The 17017-nt window shown below is 45.3% G+C and overlaps 3 protein-coding genes across 9 annotated transcripts in view; 2 read left to right on the top strand and 1 right to left on the bottom strand.

Annotated features, from left to right (window-relative positions):
• Nucleotides 1-3899, top strand: part of GRAMD1C (GRAM domain containing 1C) — a 96969-nt gene extending 93070 nt beyond the window's left edge. Inside the window, 1 exon segment of the mRNA XM_057696917.1 lies at nt 2132-3899. Coding sequence (XP_057552900.1) covers nt 2132-2212 — 81 coding nt within the window. The 3' untranslated portion in view covers nt 2213-3899.
• A 660-nt stretch (nt 3900-4559) lies between these two features.
• On the top strand, nt 4560-16463 carry ZDHHC23 (zinc finger DHHC-type palmitoyltransferase 23). 7 transcript variants are annotated; one of them, XM_057697173.1, is made up of 6 exons: nt 4560-4833; nt 5406-5600; nt 7587-8297; nt 9875-10042; nt 11878-12155; nt 16071-16463. In XM_057697173.1, exons 2-5 carry the CDS (start codon nt 5440-5442, stop codon nt 12143-12145), a joined length of 1308 nt encoding a protein of 435 aa, XP_057553156.1. In that variant the 5' UTR covers nt 4560-4833; nt 5406-5439; the 3' UTR covers nt 12146-12155; nt 16071-16463. The 7 variants fall into 7 exon arrangements, with proteins under 7 accessions (XP_057553156.1, XP_057553155.1, XP_057553154.1 ...); XM_057697172.1 differs by having other exon boundaries at nt 15131-16463; XM_057697171.1 differs by having other exon boundaries at nt 13898-16463.
• The window catches only part of CCDC191 (coiled-coil domain containing 191), a 94188-nt gene continuing 87926 nt past the window's right edge, over nt 10756-17017 (bottom strand). The window contains exon 18 of the mRNA XM_057697166.1: nt 10756-11706. The gene's annotated coding sequence lies outside the window, so the exon portion shown is untranslated. The remainder of the gene's footprint in view (nt 11707-17017) is intronic.

Genomic DNA, 17017 nt, shown 5'->3' with positions numbered 1-17017 from the left:
GCATGTTTTTGTAGAATCCCCATTTTTGGTCTGGTACTGCTGTCTTTAGTGATGTCTTGGTGTCCTCCTGGCCAGACTGCCAGAGACCCTCTGTTTTATCCTCTCCAGAAAACAGGACTTTAGACTTCTGCTCAGGTAGTAGGAAAGGCCACATGTCCAAAAGTTCATCCAGTCCTTCTTATTTGAGTCGCCTCCCCTTTATTCCCACTTCCAGAGATGCCTGTCAATTCCTGAGGCTTTTGAGGATCCTTCAGGGCAAATCTGGTTGGTTCTCAGCTTTCTCTACTGTTAGCTTAGGATTCAGCATTTTCAGGGCTCCTAAGTCATCCATCTGCTTTCCCAGTTTCCAAAGTTGTGTTGCTATTGTCGCCTTTTCTGTTTTCCCCGGTCCTTGTGGATTTATGCCTTAAAAAAAAAGTCCCTTTACCATGCTTTTGGTGGGGTTTCAGGAGAGAGCAAAATTGGATGCATGTATTTAATCCACTCCCTCACTCTTCAGCTGCCTTGATTTCTTCCTCCATATCTTCCACTGATACTGCTCAAGCTAAGCTTCCCAGTGACCTCTGGCTCTTAAAGTTAACGTAACATTTTTTTTTTAAGTTTTCATTTTACAGTGCCAGCATTTGACAGTGCTGACCATTCCATTCTTGAAATGTATCTAATCTTCCCTTCTTTAGAACCATGAAACAAACCCAGCTTTACTGAGATATAATTCACATACCATAAAATGCACCTTTTAAAGAATTTTTAATATATTCACAAGGCTGTGCAACCATCACCACTATCTAATTCCAGAACATTTTTATCATCCCCCAAAGAAATCCCGTAGCCATGAGCAGTCACTCCCATCCCTCACTCTCTCAGCTCCTGGCAGTCACTATCTACTTTCTATGTCTATGGGTTTGCCTATTCTGGCATTTCATATAAATGGAATCATATAATATGTGGTCTTTTATGTCTGGCTTCTTCCACTTAGCATAATGTAAAACTGCTTTTTGCTGGTTAAAACCGTCTCCTCTACCTGACCTCATCCTGGCCCAGTGCTGCAGGCTGCTGTGTTAGATTCTCTTCCCCTCTCCTTTACTGCCCTCTAGGTGATCTCAGCCGCTCCCCTAACTTGGGATACCATAAGTGCCAATGGCTCCCAAAGCATCTCTCTCACCCTGATCTCTTCCCTGAGTCCAGACTCATACAGCCACTTGCTGACTTGGTGTCTTTACCTAGATGCTAACAGGCATCCCAAACTGATCCTGTCCAAAACAGAATTCAGTTTTCATCCTGAGCCAAACCCAGTTCTCCTCTAGTTGACCTAATTTCAAAAAAAATGATACTACCATCCTCCAGTTGTTTAAGTGAAAAACTTCATACAGTGTGTAAGTATATATTTATGTATGTGATTATTTGTTTTAGTTCTGAGTCCCTCACTAGCCTGTTAAGCTCCATGAAGGCAGGGACAGTGCCTATTTGGTTCACCATATATATATACCCAGTACTTAGCACAGTGCCCAGCGTGTAACAGGTAAGCAAAAAATATCTGTTGAATGGATGAACGAACGAATGAATACAAAAAAAGAATAAGTCCTGCTCTCAGGTTGTCTAAAATTTTATTAGAGAACTCAGATGTCCATGTGTATTGTTAAAGACTATAAAAACGTACAAAATGAAGCGTCAGAGTAAGTAGTAACCCTCGAGGAGTTTGGAGGCAGGATGATCAGGGAAAACTGCATGGAGACAGTGGGGATGGGTAGGTTTTCAGAAGGTGAAGATGCGGATGTGCGTAACAGCAAGCAAAGGCCTGGAGTGGAACCTGAGTTGCGTAGGGGGTGGTGGGGAGACCACTGCAGCTTCAGAAACCACTTCAGAAAACAAACCCTTCACTTTGGATCGTTTGCTGAATGGACTCACTGGGAGGAGGAGCACACCGCAGTACGTTGTAGGAAGAAGTGCAGCACGACAGCAAATAGGAAGAGTGCTGGCAATCACTCTGAGAGATAACCTAAGGAACCGGGTGTTTTGTAGTCAGTCCTTTAGTTGGGCATCAGTGTAGACAGAATTTTATTCAATGCAAACTTTTGGCATACAAATAATCAGAAAAATTTAAACAATCTGATTTTGAACATTTTCTTTGCAGCTGAAGAGCTCACTCATTATGCTTCAGAGAACCTTTGATCTGCTAAATAAGAACAAGACCAGTATGGCTGTCCAAAGCTAGTGGTCTTAAGGCCCGAAATTGTAGAGGTACTTGGAACCAAAAGAAACCATCCTGAAGAAAACCAGAGGATGAAGGATTTGAATTGTCATAGGAACATTTCCATATTTTCTCATTATTTGTACTACTAACATGAACATTCTTTTTAATAACATTTATTGGAGAATTAGTCTCTGATGGCCTTAAGAATCCAGCCTTTCGTTTCTTATACATAATTCTAAGCTGTGAATTTCTCCAGTGAAGCGTGAAATATATTGTGGATTGGAATTTCTATGATACAAAAAGAAAATGAGACATTCTGAACTGAGTGGTATGGCCTCCTTTTCACAGTGAGGTTTGAAGTTTGACACTTTATCTGTTGGCACAGAATCTGTATGTGTCCCGCAGGCTGCTTTCACAGTTGAGATACATTCAAGAGGATAAAGAAGACAGTATAAGAAGAAACCTCTAAATCATTACTAACTTTGAAGGATCAGTTTTCAGGCATATATTATAACATTTATAAGTCTGTGGACTGTAAATATTATCAGTACAATGTCTTCATTTATTTAGCGTGTAAATTCAATAGTCAAACCTTCTGCATCTGCATGTTGATTATTACCTGAAAGGTTCTTCAGCCATGCTGTAGCTTTATGAAAGAAACAGGTGTTTCTTCAGGTGGCCATCAGAGGTGAGATTATCTTGCCTCTTCATACATCACATGGCAGAAGAGTCAATTCTGGAAAAGGAAACGTGTAGGATACCAATTCAAAATGCACAAATATGCTCTGAGTTTTAAAAACTAGAAGATTATGTTAAAATCTGGGCATTTTAGTGACCGATCAAATGAATACTTGAACTAAGCTTGGTTTCAGCTTAGCAAACTTTCATGGTGGAAATGAGCCATCTAGTTGAAAAGATTATAATTTGTGGATTACTTTTCAGTAGCCACATACGGCTTCATTTACTCGTTCACATGTGTGGCTTTAGTCAGTTGTAAGCCAAACACAAACTCTAGCTCTTTAATAAAGACTCTGGGGGGCATTATCTCCCAATATAAGTGCACTGACAAGTTGTAAGTCAGACGTGAGCTTTGGCTTTTTCATGAAAAGTTTTTAGGCATATGTGTCTCAATACAAGTGATGTCTCTGGAATGAGAGAAGGACAGTGCAGAATAATTTGTATATAGTCTTACTGCTTGAATAACAATTGCCTTTAGTTAGATGTTTCTTTTTTGCCCCTTGTCACCCAAGCCACATGGGACTGCTAAAGTCATTTTTGAGATGCTCATAGAGAATGGAAGTATGGACTGGATTAGAGGGAAAACAGGTTTCTCTGGGTGAATCCCAACTCACCTACCTTGGGGTACCATTGTACCTACCTGGAGGTTTTTTAATAAGGATTTATGAAGTTTCTGACTGCGAGCAAGACTGACTGGATTGTAAACTTGAAATCTTGTTCTCTGTAAAATTCACAGAAATGGTCAGTGACAAGCTGTATTTTTGATATTTTTGTGATATTTCTTTAAAACCTGTACTTCATAAAATACCTCAAAGAAAATGACCAAAGTTAAGTTGCTTTATTAATTACGACTACATATGTATGCAGAATTCAATTAATTGTATTTGAGCCTATGTAAATTGAATATCAGTAAAACCCCAAATCTCTGAGTTGCATTTCTTCTTTTTCTGTCAAACCCTCCCCAAACTACAAAGCCTATTTCAGTAAAAACATATACATGGGCCTACACCCTTTTCAAAAAATTTGTGCAAAAATAAAACCCAAAGAGGACTCTCATCTTAGGGCAGTTTCATTTCAAATATGCAGCCTTCTGGAGCAAGAGTACTAGATAGGCCTGCTGGTCTGATGTAGAGATGCTCGCCAGAAATCATGAACAAGTTGGATAATTAACAGATCAGGGACAGGGATGGGCCTTTAAGACAAGGTGAGCGACTTCGGGGGGCGGTACGTGGGTAACATTCTGCCGTGGCGCTCTCCCCCAGCGCCTGTTGCTGGCGTCTGAACGAAGCCCGGCCGACCCACGGCGCTCACGTATTTAGGAAACTCTCAGGGTTCCAGGGATTCCCGCATTTCCGCCTCGGCGCCTTCCCGGACCCGGAGGCTCGGGAGGCTGCCGCGCCCACGCGCCGCGGGCGGGCACCGGCAGGGCCGGGCGGGGTCCCGGCGGCCGCCTCTGGGGCGGGGCGGAGGTGCTGGGCCAGCCCGGCGCCCCGCCCCGGAGCCTGGCCTCCGCTCCTCCGCGCCCCCGGGCGCCGGGGCCGCGGGCCGGGGGAGGGGCCTCGCCGGAGGGCTCCGCACGTGCGGGCGGCTGGGCGGGGATCCCCGGCGCCGGGGGCGGGGCGCCCGGAAGCTCGCGAACTTGCCGCGCTCAGCCCGGCCGGCCGGGGGGCGGCGCGGGAAGGCGGGCGCACCGCCCCGGCGGCGGCCGGCTGTGGTCACAGGTGGGCGGCGGCGGGGAGGGCGCGGCGGAGAGCGGAGCCGGGGTCCCCGAGACTCCAGCCGTCGCGCCGGGAGCCCCGCGGAAAAGAGCTCGGGAGACGTGTCCGCGCCTCGGGAGGAGCGGACCCTTCTCCACTCCGCCTCGGCCTCTTCGACTGCAGCCGCACCTCGGCCGCGGCGCGCAGGTAACTTCCCTCCCAAGGTCATTCTTCGGGCGGGGCGGCGTCCTCACGATGGGCGGGGGCGGGAGAGGCGCGCCCAGCCCTTGGCGGAGAGGCGGGGCTGGACGGCGACCCCAGCCGCTGCCAGGGCGCCGGGTGGCCTCTCCGGAGCCGGGTCGCCGGCCCCAGCGGATACGCGCTTTGTCTCCTCCCGCAGCCCCGAGGGTGTTTCCATTCGCGCCCGGGCTTTGGGCGGGGACTGCTCGGCCCTCCCCAGCCCGCACCCGCAGGTGAGCGCAGACGCCCGTGCCCTGGCTGTCCCGGGCCGCGTAGTCGGCTGTCGTCATGGGAACCGCTGGTGCCCAGACGGCGCCTGTCCTGAATGTGGACCTGGCGGTGAAGGCGGCTTGGAGCCCCTAGAGCCCTAGAGCTGTGTGTCTGGCCAAGCCGAGCCAGAAAAACCTGATGGAAAGGGGGGGACCACCTCCCCCTCTTTCTTCTCATTTTTGATTTCTCAGGCGTTGGTGGTTAATCAGAGATAGGCATGCATGTGTTTACAAGATGTGAGTTGTGTTCTTCCCACTTTACCTTCTGAGGGCTTCGTATGCCTCATGGTGACAGGTGGAAATCATGACCCAGAAGGGCAGTATGAAGCCAGTGAAGAAAAACAAAACGGAAGAACCTGAATTGGAGCCCCTGTGCTGCTGCGAGTACATAGATCGAAATGGGGAAAAGAACCACGTGGCTGCTTGTTTGTGTGACTGCCAAGATCTGGATGAAGGGTGTGATAGGTAAGAGCTGTGTGTTTCTTGATGCTGACCCCTCCGGCCCTCTTGAGAACTACCATGTATACTTTCAGCTTAGCCATCCAGAACACTAGAATTTGCTCCTCATTCTATTTCCAGTTATCTCCAATTGACAGTTGTCTTTTATGTCGTGTGATTACTTTATAAAGATGAATTATTACTCAAAAGTGCACAACTGCCTGTTTAGCTCGTTTGCTAGGACATTATTTCTCATTTAAAGGGAGGAGATGATGGAGAGGACAGGCAGGTAAAGGGATAGTGGGCAAGTTAAACTCATTAAAAAATAAAATGCAGGTCAGGAGAATCTCAAAGTTTAAAATGAACACATTAGTACCAGAAAGTTCCTGCAATTCTCAGTGGTCTCAGCATTCGGAGCCTGACACCTTGGAACTGAATTGCCCTTGGCCACAAAGGGCCTGCAGGGTTGAAAAATCATTTTCCTGTTCTTGGAATTGGTCTCATCCCTTGTTTCTGGGTGGGAAATCCAGCCAGAAGGCATGTCCCTCCCCTGGACTGGCTGTTTTCAGCCTGAGCAGCAACACTGTCCTGATTGATGCTGTTGTATTTGGCTTTTATTTTCACGGTTATCCCAAGTGATGGAAATTACTATCTAAAAAGATAATTTCTAACATCACTGAAAAAATTTTGTACCAAACAGTAATAACCTGGTCTTTATCCATTTTCTAAATAATTATATATTTAAAAATTATCACATGGAAAGCATAATGTGGGAAGAATATGGATGGTGGAAACTTGCTTTTCCCGTTAATAATTACTTCTGGTTAAAAAAAAGTCATGGGAAATTGCTGGTTTAGAGCTTGGTATGTTACTCTTGCCATGAGAAGCATTCTTTGGGACTACTGTAGGCTAGTATCCTATAATCCCTTTGTAATTCTTCCTTGACAGTGTCTGTAGTCTTCTACAGGTGTCTTTAAATGTAGGTTTTTTAGACTTAGTCTAAAATCCATACTGAAAAAGTGGAGCCCTTTGGACTAATGAGTGGAGAAATCATGCCTTTTCCATAACCTCCATCACTCAAGACCGCAGCTCTTCTATTAGCCTTCTCCCTCTTCCTGCCTCCCAGCCCTTGAGACCTGGGCTGTCCCTGAGTTTCTCTTCTCTCCACACCCTTCTCTGGAGATGGGCTCCCAGCATTTCCGCAGACGTGCTGCTCTGTATGTCTCCCATATAGTTCCCATGGATTTCCAAGTCTAGCCCTATTTTTTAAAATTCTAAATTTCTAAAACCAATGCTATCCTTCCTTAAACTGTTCCTTTCCGTAATAGCCTAAGTATGCAAAAAAGTCAACAGTACTGCCTGTCCACCAAGCTCAGTCATTTGACTCGTACTAGTTTGATCTCCACTCTGCCTTCTGCATCCCCCTGCCCTACTGAACTGCTTTACTCCCTGGGCCCAGGGTGGGTTTTGTGCTGCACACGCGCCTCTCCACTGGAACAGCTCGCTGCCTTCCTCTCCACCCATAGGAATACTAGCCAGTGGTCAAGGTCAAGCACAAATCCCCCTTTTCCCACAAAGACCCCTGTGATGACTCCACCCAGAAGTGTGTGCTCTCCTCTCAGCACACCTTATAGTTTGACTCTAAAGTTCATTGGGTGATTTTGCTACATTGTTACTTATCTAATATTTCTTGAATTCCCATGTTGTCTTCACAACTAGATTGTGAACTGTTTTTAAGATTTTTATGTCTCCATGCCCACCCCAGTCTGGACAGTACTTATGTGGAATACGTATGTATTTGTTTCGTGGAGAAATAGTTCTGTTAGACATCTAAACATTTTCTCGTTCGTATTAAAGAGTTATACATGAATTTGAAAAACTTGTTTAATAGTAAGCAAGTAGAATGCTTGGCCTTTGGCGTCTTATTTATCCTGCTGTCTGGCTTACAGTGTTGGGTGGATTTTAATTCAGCAAACACGTGCAAAGTGCCTTCTCTGTGCTCTTTCTGAATAGATGGATCACGTGTAAGTCTGTGCAGCCTGAGACCTGTGAAAGGATCATGGATACGATCTCTGACCGCCTCCGGATTCCTTGGCTTAGGGGAGCCAAGAAAGTTAACCTTAGCATCCTTCCCCCACTCTTCCTGCTGCCTGTCTTCCTCCGAGTGGCTTCCTGGCATTTCCTCCTGGGGGTGGTGGTTTTGACCTCCCTCCCTGTGCTGGCTCTGTGGTACTACTACCTCACTCACAGAAGGAAAGAACAGACTCTGTTTTTCCTGAGCCTTGGACTGTTCTCTCTGGGCTACATGTACTACGTGTTCCTGCAGGAGGTGGTCCCCAAGGGGCGTGTGGGGCCCAGTCAGCTGGCTCTTCTTACCTGCGGGTTATTTCTCATACTCTTAGCCTTGTACAGAGCCAAGAAGAATCCAGGCTACCTCAGAAACCCAGCAAACGAGGGCAGATGTCCAAGCAGCAGCCAAACTGAATGCCTGGACAGGAAAGGGCCAGAGAAGACCAAAGGGTTCCCCAGCACAGATCCAGCGGGCGGTCTCAACAACCGCGCGCCCAAGGATGAGCCCAAGGGCTGCCCCAGGACATCGGTTGGAAGCCCCGCCAAGGGGAAGGAAGACTGGTGTGCCAAGTGCCGGCTGGTGCGGCCGGCCCGGGCGTGGCACTGCCGGATCTGCGGCATCTGTGTGAGGAGGATGGATCATCACTGTGTCTGGTATGTTGGAAAAATCTGGAGGCTTGTGGAGTGTAAATTCACGTGAGACTCTCCAGCCGGGTTTGCTCTTCCTTTGTGCCGTCCTCAGATTTCTCTCCTTCCCAGCTTTACACCTTGTAGATATTTGTGGGCTGTTAAGTTGTTCCCACTTAGTCATCAGTTTTTCGAGCTTCACAAATTTAGTTCTTTTCAGTCATTTCCTGAAGGTGTTTTTTCCTTTTTTCTTTCTCTTTTGAGCTGCCCCTCATCATCTCCTTTCTAAGAGAGAAGTACCTCCAGTTGAATGACTTTTTAAAAAAGAATGTATCAGACATAGCATAGGCGCACCTCCGTGTGCTCGCGGAGCTCAAGAAAGTGTTCCTGTACTTTTAGGTGACTCTTATCCTCTGGCCGTACATCCTTCATCATTTTGATGCTGCCAGTGATTTCTAGTTTACCGTATTGACTTAAGGCCCTGACAGATAACTCCCTATTTGATTATGTATGCAGAAATGGGTTTTTCTGGTATCTCTTTGTTGGCCAGTGACAAATGAGGACACCTGAGGCCCGTCAGGGATGTACAGTGCAACTTTTAAAGAAAACGTTGCAGCTTTACTGAATAAATCTGAAAGGATTGTGATTAATTCAGAATGCTGTAAGTAGCATGTCTGCAACTTTCTTGCTCTTGAGGCACTCACGGTCAGTGATCTGTGCCTCTTATGTCGAGGGTTCTGATCCTGTCGCGCTCTCCCCCTCAGAAGGGGACGTGGGACGGAGTGAGGGTGCAGACAGCCCGGGAGGGCTCAGGAGCAGAGCTCAAGTTCAAGGATCATGAACAGGGACAGCTCTTTTCTGGGGCTTTGTCTTTAGGAGGAAACAAGTATTTTCTTTTTTAGGTTTTCCTCTTCTCTGTCTTCATCATTTATTCTCATGCATACCTCTGTGTGTGTACGTGTGGTGGTGGTGGCCCATTTACAAGCGCTGGTTTGCAGAGGGCCTGACAGCCTCGCCTATGAGATCTCTGCCCACTGGAGCATCCCGGTGTGTCTGTCATCCTGCCCTGCAAATGGCTGTGACACGAAACTCTGTACCTGACAAGCAGTCTGCATACTATTGAGTTCTCTACCCCGCACTGTGTTTCTAACCTCTTGGGATCTTTTGTTAATATGTGTATTTAATATGTATCTTGCCACACTGTATAATACTTCTGATTTAGCATTTTTAAGTTTTTGTAACTCTGACACCATCCTATCCTTACGGTGGTGATTACAGTGTTAACTCTCTTAGCATTGGGTAACAGACTTGGGTAACAGACTTCACTTATTAATATCTAGAAAGGTTTGTTAGCTAGGTTCTGCTTTTTCCTTAGTCTTGTCCTTAAACTAATGATATGATTTCACTTTGCAAAAAGCGGAGAGTATAAGACTACATCTCTCAGCAGAGAGGTTTTTAATTCCCTAAAATGGAAAAATAAGAGAACTTATTTTTTAATAACTGAAATTTACACTGCCCCTGTTTTAAAAGCTTTCTTGTTTATTGAGCTATATGGAGAACTTTTTGAAACATGTTTGCTCTTTTCCCCCCTGTGCTGTTTTGAGGATAAATAGCTGTGTCGGAGAATCAAATCATCAGGCATTTATACTTGCCCTGTTGACCTTCCTGCTCACCTCGGTGTACGGGATTGCGCTGACCTTGGACACCATTTGTACAGATAGAAGTGTCTTCACAGCTCTCTTCTATTGCCCTGGAGTTTATGCACATTACAGGTGAGACATGGATACCTCTTAAAGGGGCCCACAGAAGAGGGAGTGGATTTGCCGTGAGTGTACCAGGCTGTGATTCACTGCTAGGTTAGGAGTTCTCACCCAAAACACAGCACAGGTTCTGGGGATGCTGGGTATCCCTGAAATTGCCAACACACAGTTGTGCAGTGGATATGTGCGTTTTTCTAGGGTGATGTCAGAAGGAACGTTGACCTTAAAAAGTGAGGAGCTAGTGCTCTATGGGTAGGAACTAGGCTTACGCAGGGACTTCAGAGTCAGATGACCACTGGCATGCCGAAGGTAGCGACAGTGAAACTGAAATGATAACTGAAGTAGCAGTCTCCAGGTATGCATGTGGTCTCTTGTGCTGCGGCCATCAGGGAACTCCTCACTTGATTGCTGTTTTCTGGTGCTTTGTAGCCTGGTCTTAAGTTACTGCTTCTGACCCTTTTATGAAGTGCTTACAATCTCTGTAACCTTTCTTTTCTATTTAACCTCCACTGATTTTTTTCCTGTTTTTTTTTTTTTTTTAAATCACCACTCATGATTACTGTGGTATCTAGGTCAAAATTTCCCTCAGTGTTTTTAGGTTGGGGCCCATTTATATAGTGTGAAGATCTCCATGCTGTAGCAGAAGCTGGGGTTTTTTAGCTTTGGGCCCCAGCCTCCAAATCCCTCACCCTGTCCCTGAAAGCTCTGCTTTAGGACATTTATCGCCCCCCACTAAGAATAGCCGTTACTGAAGGATTTCACAACCTGTGAAGACTCTCAACACAGAGAAGACAGGAACTTAACCTGAGGAGGAGGGCCGGTCTGTTCTAACAGCCACGAATGTCTGCATCTACAGTGGCGAGGGGCAGATCTGTGCACAGGCTAGTACAGACAAGGGCCCGCACAGGGGCGCTGCGTGGACAGAGCAGGGAGTGTCTTGAAAACAAAGAGTGAGAAGAAAGCAAAGGCTCTGGGGGTCCCTGTGTCTGTCTGCTAGTCAGCGTGAGTTTTCTAGACTTTCTGTGGGCCCCGCAATTGAAGTGAGGAACATAGTCCCGCTCCTGTGTTCTCAGTGCTGTGTACCCGTGATTCACATCCCGTTGGGCCTCAGTTTTCCTCATCTTTGCGGTGATTTAATCATCCCTGAGGTCCCTTTCAGCTTAACAAATGAAGATTCTGAACGCATTTTCCACTAGCTCATTTGCAAATGCTTGAAAATAACCAGTTGGCAGACATTCATCGGCAGCCTCTCCTCACAGTCTTATTAAGGAGCTGGAGGCAGCTTTCCTTGTCCCATGTGATCGTGTGTGGTTCTGGGACGCGGGATTGGAATCGTGACGGTGCTCCTGGTGCGCCTTCAGAGCTGACAGGGAGCGGGCTGCTGGTGCTGGGAGCTGTCCGCTCACTGCTCCTCAGCCTTGTGTGGAAAGGAACGGAGATGAGCAACCTTAGCACGGCTCCTGGCTGCCCACCCACAGCTTCCTTGAGGACGTTTATAGCAGTCTCATGGCGCCTCCGTTTTCTTGTGCGTTAAGAACAATTTAGGAATGATTCATTCAACGAGCAGATTTTGAATGCTGTTATGTCAGACACTGCTGGTTGTGTGGGGGATACACAACACACAAAACGGTCCTTGCTGTCCGAGCATCACAGCCTCGAAGAGGAGGCACCAATAACTGTAACATAGAACATATTAACAGTCATAAGTGAAGCAGGTTATTGGCATTCCGAGGATAGAAAAGTATCTTCCAGGTTGCGTGAGTACTGCGTGTGTAAAATGTCACCATGGGGACAGCTTTCTGAATGTGAAGTATCGGCCGCCCTGACCTGCCTTTTCCCGCTTCCAGCTCGGCTCTGTGCTTCACCTGCGTGTGGTACTCTGTGATCATCACGGGGGGCATGGCCTACATCTTCCTGATCCAGCTGATCAACATCAGCTACAACGTGACCGAGAGGGAAGTGCAGCAGGCCCTTCGACAGAAGACGGGGCGCCGGCTGCTCTGCGGGCTCATCGTGGACACAGGCCAGTACAATCGGGGCTTTCTGCGGAACTGGCACCAGTTCTCCACTCTGGGCATGCACCCCTTCCACCACCCTGCTGAGGACATCGTATGAAGTGCCTTTGGTACGGCTCCGGGGGTGGGAGGGTGTCTCCTCCCTCTGCTCCTTTGCATCGCACACTTCGGTACGTGCAGGACGCGCGTGTTTATCCCCAGTTTCTTAAAGGCGACATAGGGCCATGCTCAGGTTTAGGCACTGGACTGGGAAGAAATTAATTTTTCTGACTTCACAGTTTAAGAGATTTTTGTATCAAAGCAGTAAAAGTAGAGCCATTCCTTTCCAGTCACCCAGGATGTGGATTGCTAATGCACAAACTGATAGAAGCAATTCCCACCCGTTAGTATGGGAGAAAGAGCTTTGGATTAGGTTAGTTTCTAGTCCTTCTTTCAATTCCTAATAGCCATGCGACCCTTAGTCAAGGCACTTCCCTGAGTCTCAGGTTCATCTGTCAAGTGGGGTACTGATGCCTGCCCTGGCTACCTCACAGAACGGTCTTTGGTGGGGAGGTCACGTGAGGGGCGTGTGAGGGATGAGGTATGTATGTGGAAAGCACTGAAAAACAACTAAAAACTAAAGCACCAGAGAGGTAGGACGTATTACTAGGAGAATCCTAAGACTGGAAAAAATATTTTAGGTCAGAATATTGAAGCCAATATTATTAGAGTAATCCATTTTCAGCATTTCAGGGTGAGAAAAAAAAAAAAAATCCCCAAATACCATGTTGTACAGTAATGGGAATTTCTCTTTCTGAAGTATTAGATATTAACTACTCAAATAGGGTAGAAGATGACCAGGTGGATCTACGTTATCATCTGATCTTGAAAGGAGAGTTGATAATAATTACAAGCATAGTTATTGCTAGTGTCATGTACAGTGGTCATGAGTTTAGGTGATGAGTTCTTCCATGGATCTTATTTCTTATGTATTTATTCTGTTTGGATTTACTCTGACTGCAATAGGCATCCGTGTTTTTCCCTCTTCCCATGTGTCTCCCAGTCAGGTGCTAACACACTTGCGACAATGGCTGGATGAGAACAGACACTCCTATGGGGAACATTTTACTCTCTTTCTGGGTAGGGTAGCTGGTTAATATCAAGGGCTTGACTTTTTTGTTCATGTAAGTAATTCAGACACTGTCAGTAATAGCACTAAGTTGCAAAAACCAGCCTTCTGGCGTTCACATTATTCTGGCACGAGCTATCTTTGAGGGGCTGATTGACGTCTTCCCACTTAACTTGCACGTTACTTCTCATTCACCTTTCCCGAGGTAAAAGTATCTCACTAGGAGAGAAGAAACAGGGTATGTGTGGTTTCCACTAATTAATAGATTACTGTTCTTCCCTAGCTCTTCCTAAATTGTTTCTTTAATCATATCTCAAAATGGAAAATGCATAAAGGATTAAATATTTAGCGTGGGTCTATTCTGCCACAGAATTAAGATGAGGCAATTTCCTATGGGGAAAATACCCTCCTGAAATATTTTGGTTTTGTACCTGTACTTTTTCTGGAACCCCAAAGAATTCATGAGCCCTTAAATTTGCCTTGGCTTATAGCTTAATATAGGGAAAATATTGCCAGCTTTTTCAGTCAGTCTTTCTGTGTATGCTGCTGTAGCAAGAGGTTTATGAAGGTCGAGAAGAAATATTGCTACTTCTACAGCCAACTCTACCCTCTGCACCTGGCACCATCCCTAGTCCTGCCATTAATTGAGGCTGTCCTTAAGACAGGCACCACATTTTTATACAAGCTTGTTGCTCTCCCCAGAGATGGACTGTTGAATGAACAATAGGCTCCGTATTCCACTAGGATGAGCCCAACAGCAAGTCTGGGGATGTTAGCATAGCCTGTGGTTTGTACTGTGATGCCCTGTCCGTGGCCCAAAATCAAGCATCCGTTCAGAATTAACATTGGAGCTGGTATAAAAGAGAGTGAGTAATAATGTCAAGGACAGCACATGTGGCCAGATTCTGCTTGTAGTCTCTTGAATACCAGATGTATAGCCAACTCTGATCGTCTGGCAATTGATAATAAAATTCATAGAAATGTTACTGTAGTCAGTAATCTTGGCCTCTTGCCAGATCTTTAACAACAATCAAAATATGATGAGCTGAAGATGAGGAGCACCCAACAGACCAGAGTCACTTGGGAGAACAAGGACTGATCATCATTGTTAAGACAGCACATCCCTAACAGGGTTACCTGGATGGGGCAACTTACTGTTTCCCTCCCTCAGATAAGGACTCCTTGTGTATTATCCTGGCTGATTGGAATTAAGGTGCTGTCTGAAGTTGAGAGCTTCGTGATTGGAAGTTTACAGAAGAAAGCTCAAACCTTTGAAAAGCTCAGCGGTTTTGTGGAGTAAAAGCCTATGGAAGTATTTGCACCAAAAGGAGCAGGAACCAGGGGGCTCTCTGTGAGCAGTTTCTGTAGACTCTGGGATATCCTTGGTCTGTTCTCCTGCAGCTTCAGGCCTTTTTATGATCTGGAACTATTTCAGGGATTTTGTCCTTTGAAAGGACAAGGCCTCTGTGAATGAATGGGTCCCAGAGAAACATGTGGTTGGTGGTGGTGGGAAATGCCCTGCAAACCAGTAACCTGCAGTTTCTTGGCCATAGGAGCAGGCCCGCCTCAACATATTTCAGACAAGTGGGTCTGCCCCTTTCACCGCACATCCTCAGCCTCTGTTAAGCATACTGGACATGGAGTTCAGTAAATGATCTACTGTAGCCTGACCACCTACATTACTGTCATGTGTACTCTTCCTGGGGAAGAGAAATGGGTCTGCTTGAAAGATTTGAGGGAAAAGTAGTTAAGGATCAGGATTGCATGAAAGGAGAAAATCCTTCAATATTTAAAAATGTTTCTTATGCTACCCAAAGAGTTATTTGGTGATTGTAGCTGGGCGCACCTAAAGTGAACTGGCCATTGATAACGCTCCTTTGGTAGGCTTCTCTGATGCCGCTGAAGTCAAGCCTTAAGTGTGTTTTGGGGACGCTGGGCTGCTTCTCTCACGTCAGCCACCTGTGTGTCTGTTTTTAGGATCCTGTAAATCTTCGCTCTCCAAGTACTGGTGATCTCCTTTGCTGAATGAATTAAATGTTGTCTTCCACTGTACCATCTGCCTAGCAGAAAGACTGCTACAAACTTTCTCTTATGCAATAGTCCTTGGTATTTCAAAAATTTTTAGCAAGAGAAAATTTTCTATACTAGAATCTTCCACTGCCAGAAAACACAATGCTGGTAAGGTTCTCTATTATAGTGACTATCTGCTTAATAGACTATTTCCTTTGGGTAGGACATTAGCTTTTTATTATAAAACTCAACTAGTATAAACAAAAATATGACATCTAGAAGCACAGCTTTAACCAGGATGTTTGAAAATTAATGTTTTGTGAGGTTTAAGGGTCCCGGTAAGTAGGTTTATATGACAACTTCATTTTAGCCATATTTTTGTACCCTGCATTTTAAAAAGGAGCATTTCCTCAAACAAGCAGTGGGTAATGGAGTCTTTTGCTTGAGGCACCTGTTTGGAATCTGGTTTTCTCATCAGCAGCTTGACAAGTGTGCCATTTTGTATTAAACATTACAGAGGTGATGCAGGGGAGGATGAGAGCTATGCTTCACTTACTGCTGAATAAAATTCGCTATGTTCTTATGGATGCTTTTTGTTATTAATATAAATTTTTTGCAAAATCAGCTACGTGTAATCCTGTTTCTAATGGACAGTTTTCCCCATTTCAGTTGGTTCTGAGTGTTTCACTGTAGTATCAGCAGCAGGCCAAAGACTGAATGGCTTAATGGAGACAAATTCCTTAGAGGTTGTGACTATTTCCGAGTTGGGCTTGTGACTTGCTACTGCTCTAGCCTACCTGATGGCAACTTTTACTTCTAGAATAATCATACTTTAAAAGCAGAGCTTTAAAACCAGAGCTAGTCTATTTCTAGTTATTGATGCAACCAAAATCCTCTGTTTCTTCAGGTGGCACCACTGACAAGATGCCGTGTTACAGAACTCAACTTGTTGTGGTGCTACGGTCTGGGTGATTTGATGGTTTGAGTTGTTGGGGCTTCTGAGCCTTTTGATTTGATTACATTTCTGGGTCTGATATTAGACTAGAGGAAACCCAGGAAAATTTATTTAATATTAAATTTAAATGTAACTGATTCAACAACATTAAAGGGGATTTCTGAAGCCAACACTGGAGGCTGCAGGCTAAACATTTTGCACTGTTTTTATACTTTTATTCATATTCTCTTATCACCTCAGACTCAGACACAAGGCCTTTTAAACGGAGATTTAAAAAAATTACTGCCATTTATGTAAAATAATGTACTGTGTCCAAGTTGTTTAAATGGAAAATAAAGTGCTTTCTTTAAGGAAAATAGTTGATGTTTCTTGGTGTGTCTCCTGGATGCTTTTGCTTTAAGAAAATTCTGCATTAGAACTGGGCTGCCTCTTTGGCTACCTACATGTCCCCATCCTCTGGACTTAAACTGTCCCTAGCCCTAAGTTATTCTGTTCCTTGTGGTTACTTTTCCAGTTTTGTAGGCCAGGGATACTGCTTATTTGGGCATTTTGTCAGCAATAACATTTTAAATCATATCTTTAAGACAGTGCAGCAAGAAACGTTAGGTCATTTACTAAGTTACTTACTAAGTAGGTCATTTTCTAAGTTATTTTCCTGTGTCTCTTAGAAGGTTCTATAAGTAGATAAAAAGTCCTCACTGCCTAATCAAAATATGGGCTGCTGAAGACTCAGTTTTTAATTGATGCTTGAGGTGAAATAGAAATAAAATAAAGCTTAAGAGGGAAAACCTAAACTTTATGGGATTTATTTAGGCCCCTGACAGGTTTACTTGAGGGATTCACCCTTTTTTTTTGGCAGGGGAGGGCAGGGTGCTGCACTGGGTCTTCATTGCTGCACA

The sequence above is a fragment of the Hippopotamus amphibius genome, chromosome 10, assembly GCF_030028045.1.
Source record: "Hippopotamus amphibius kiboko isolate mHipAmp2 chromosome 10, mHipAmp2.hap2, whole genome shotgun sequence".
NCBI lineage: Eukaryota > Metazoa > Chordata > Mammalia > Artiodactyla > Hippopotamidae > Hippopotamus > Hippopotamus amphibius.
Note: the sequence above shows the minus strand (reverse complement) of the source record. Positions and strands in the feature narration are given on the sequence as shown.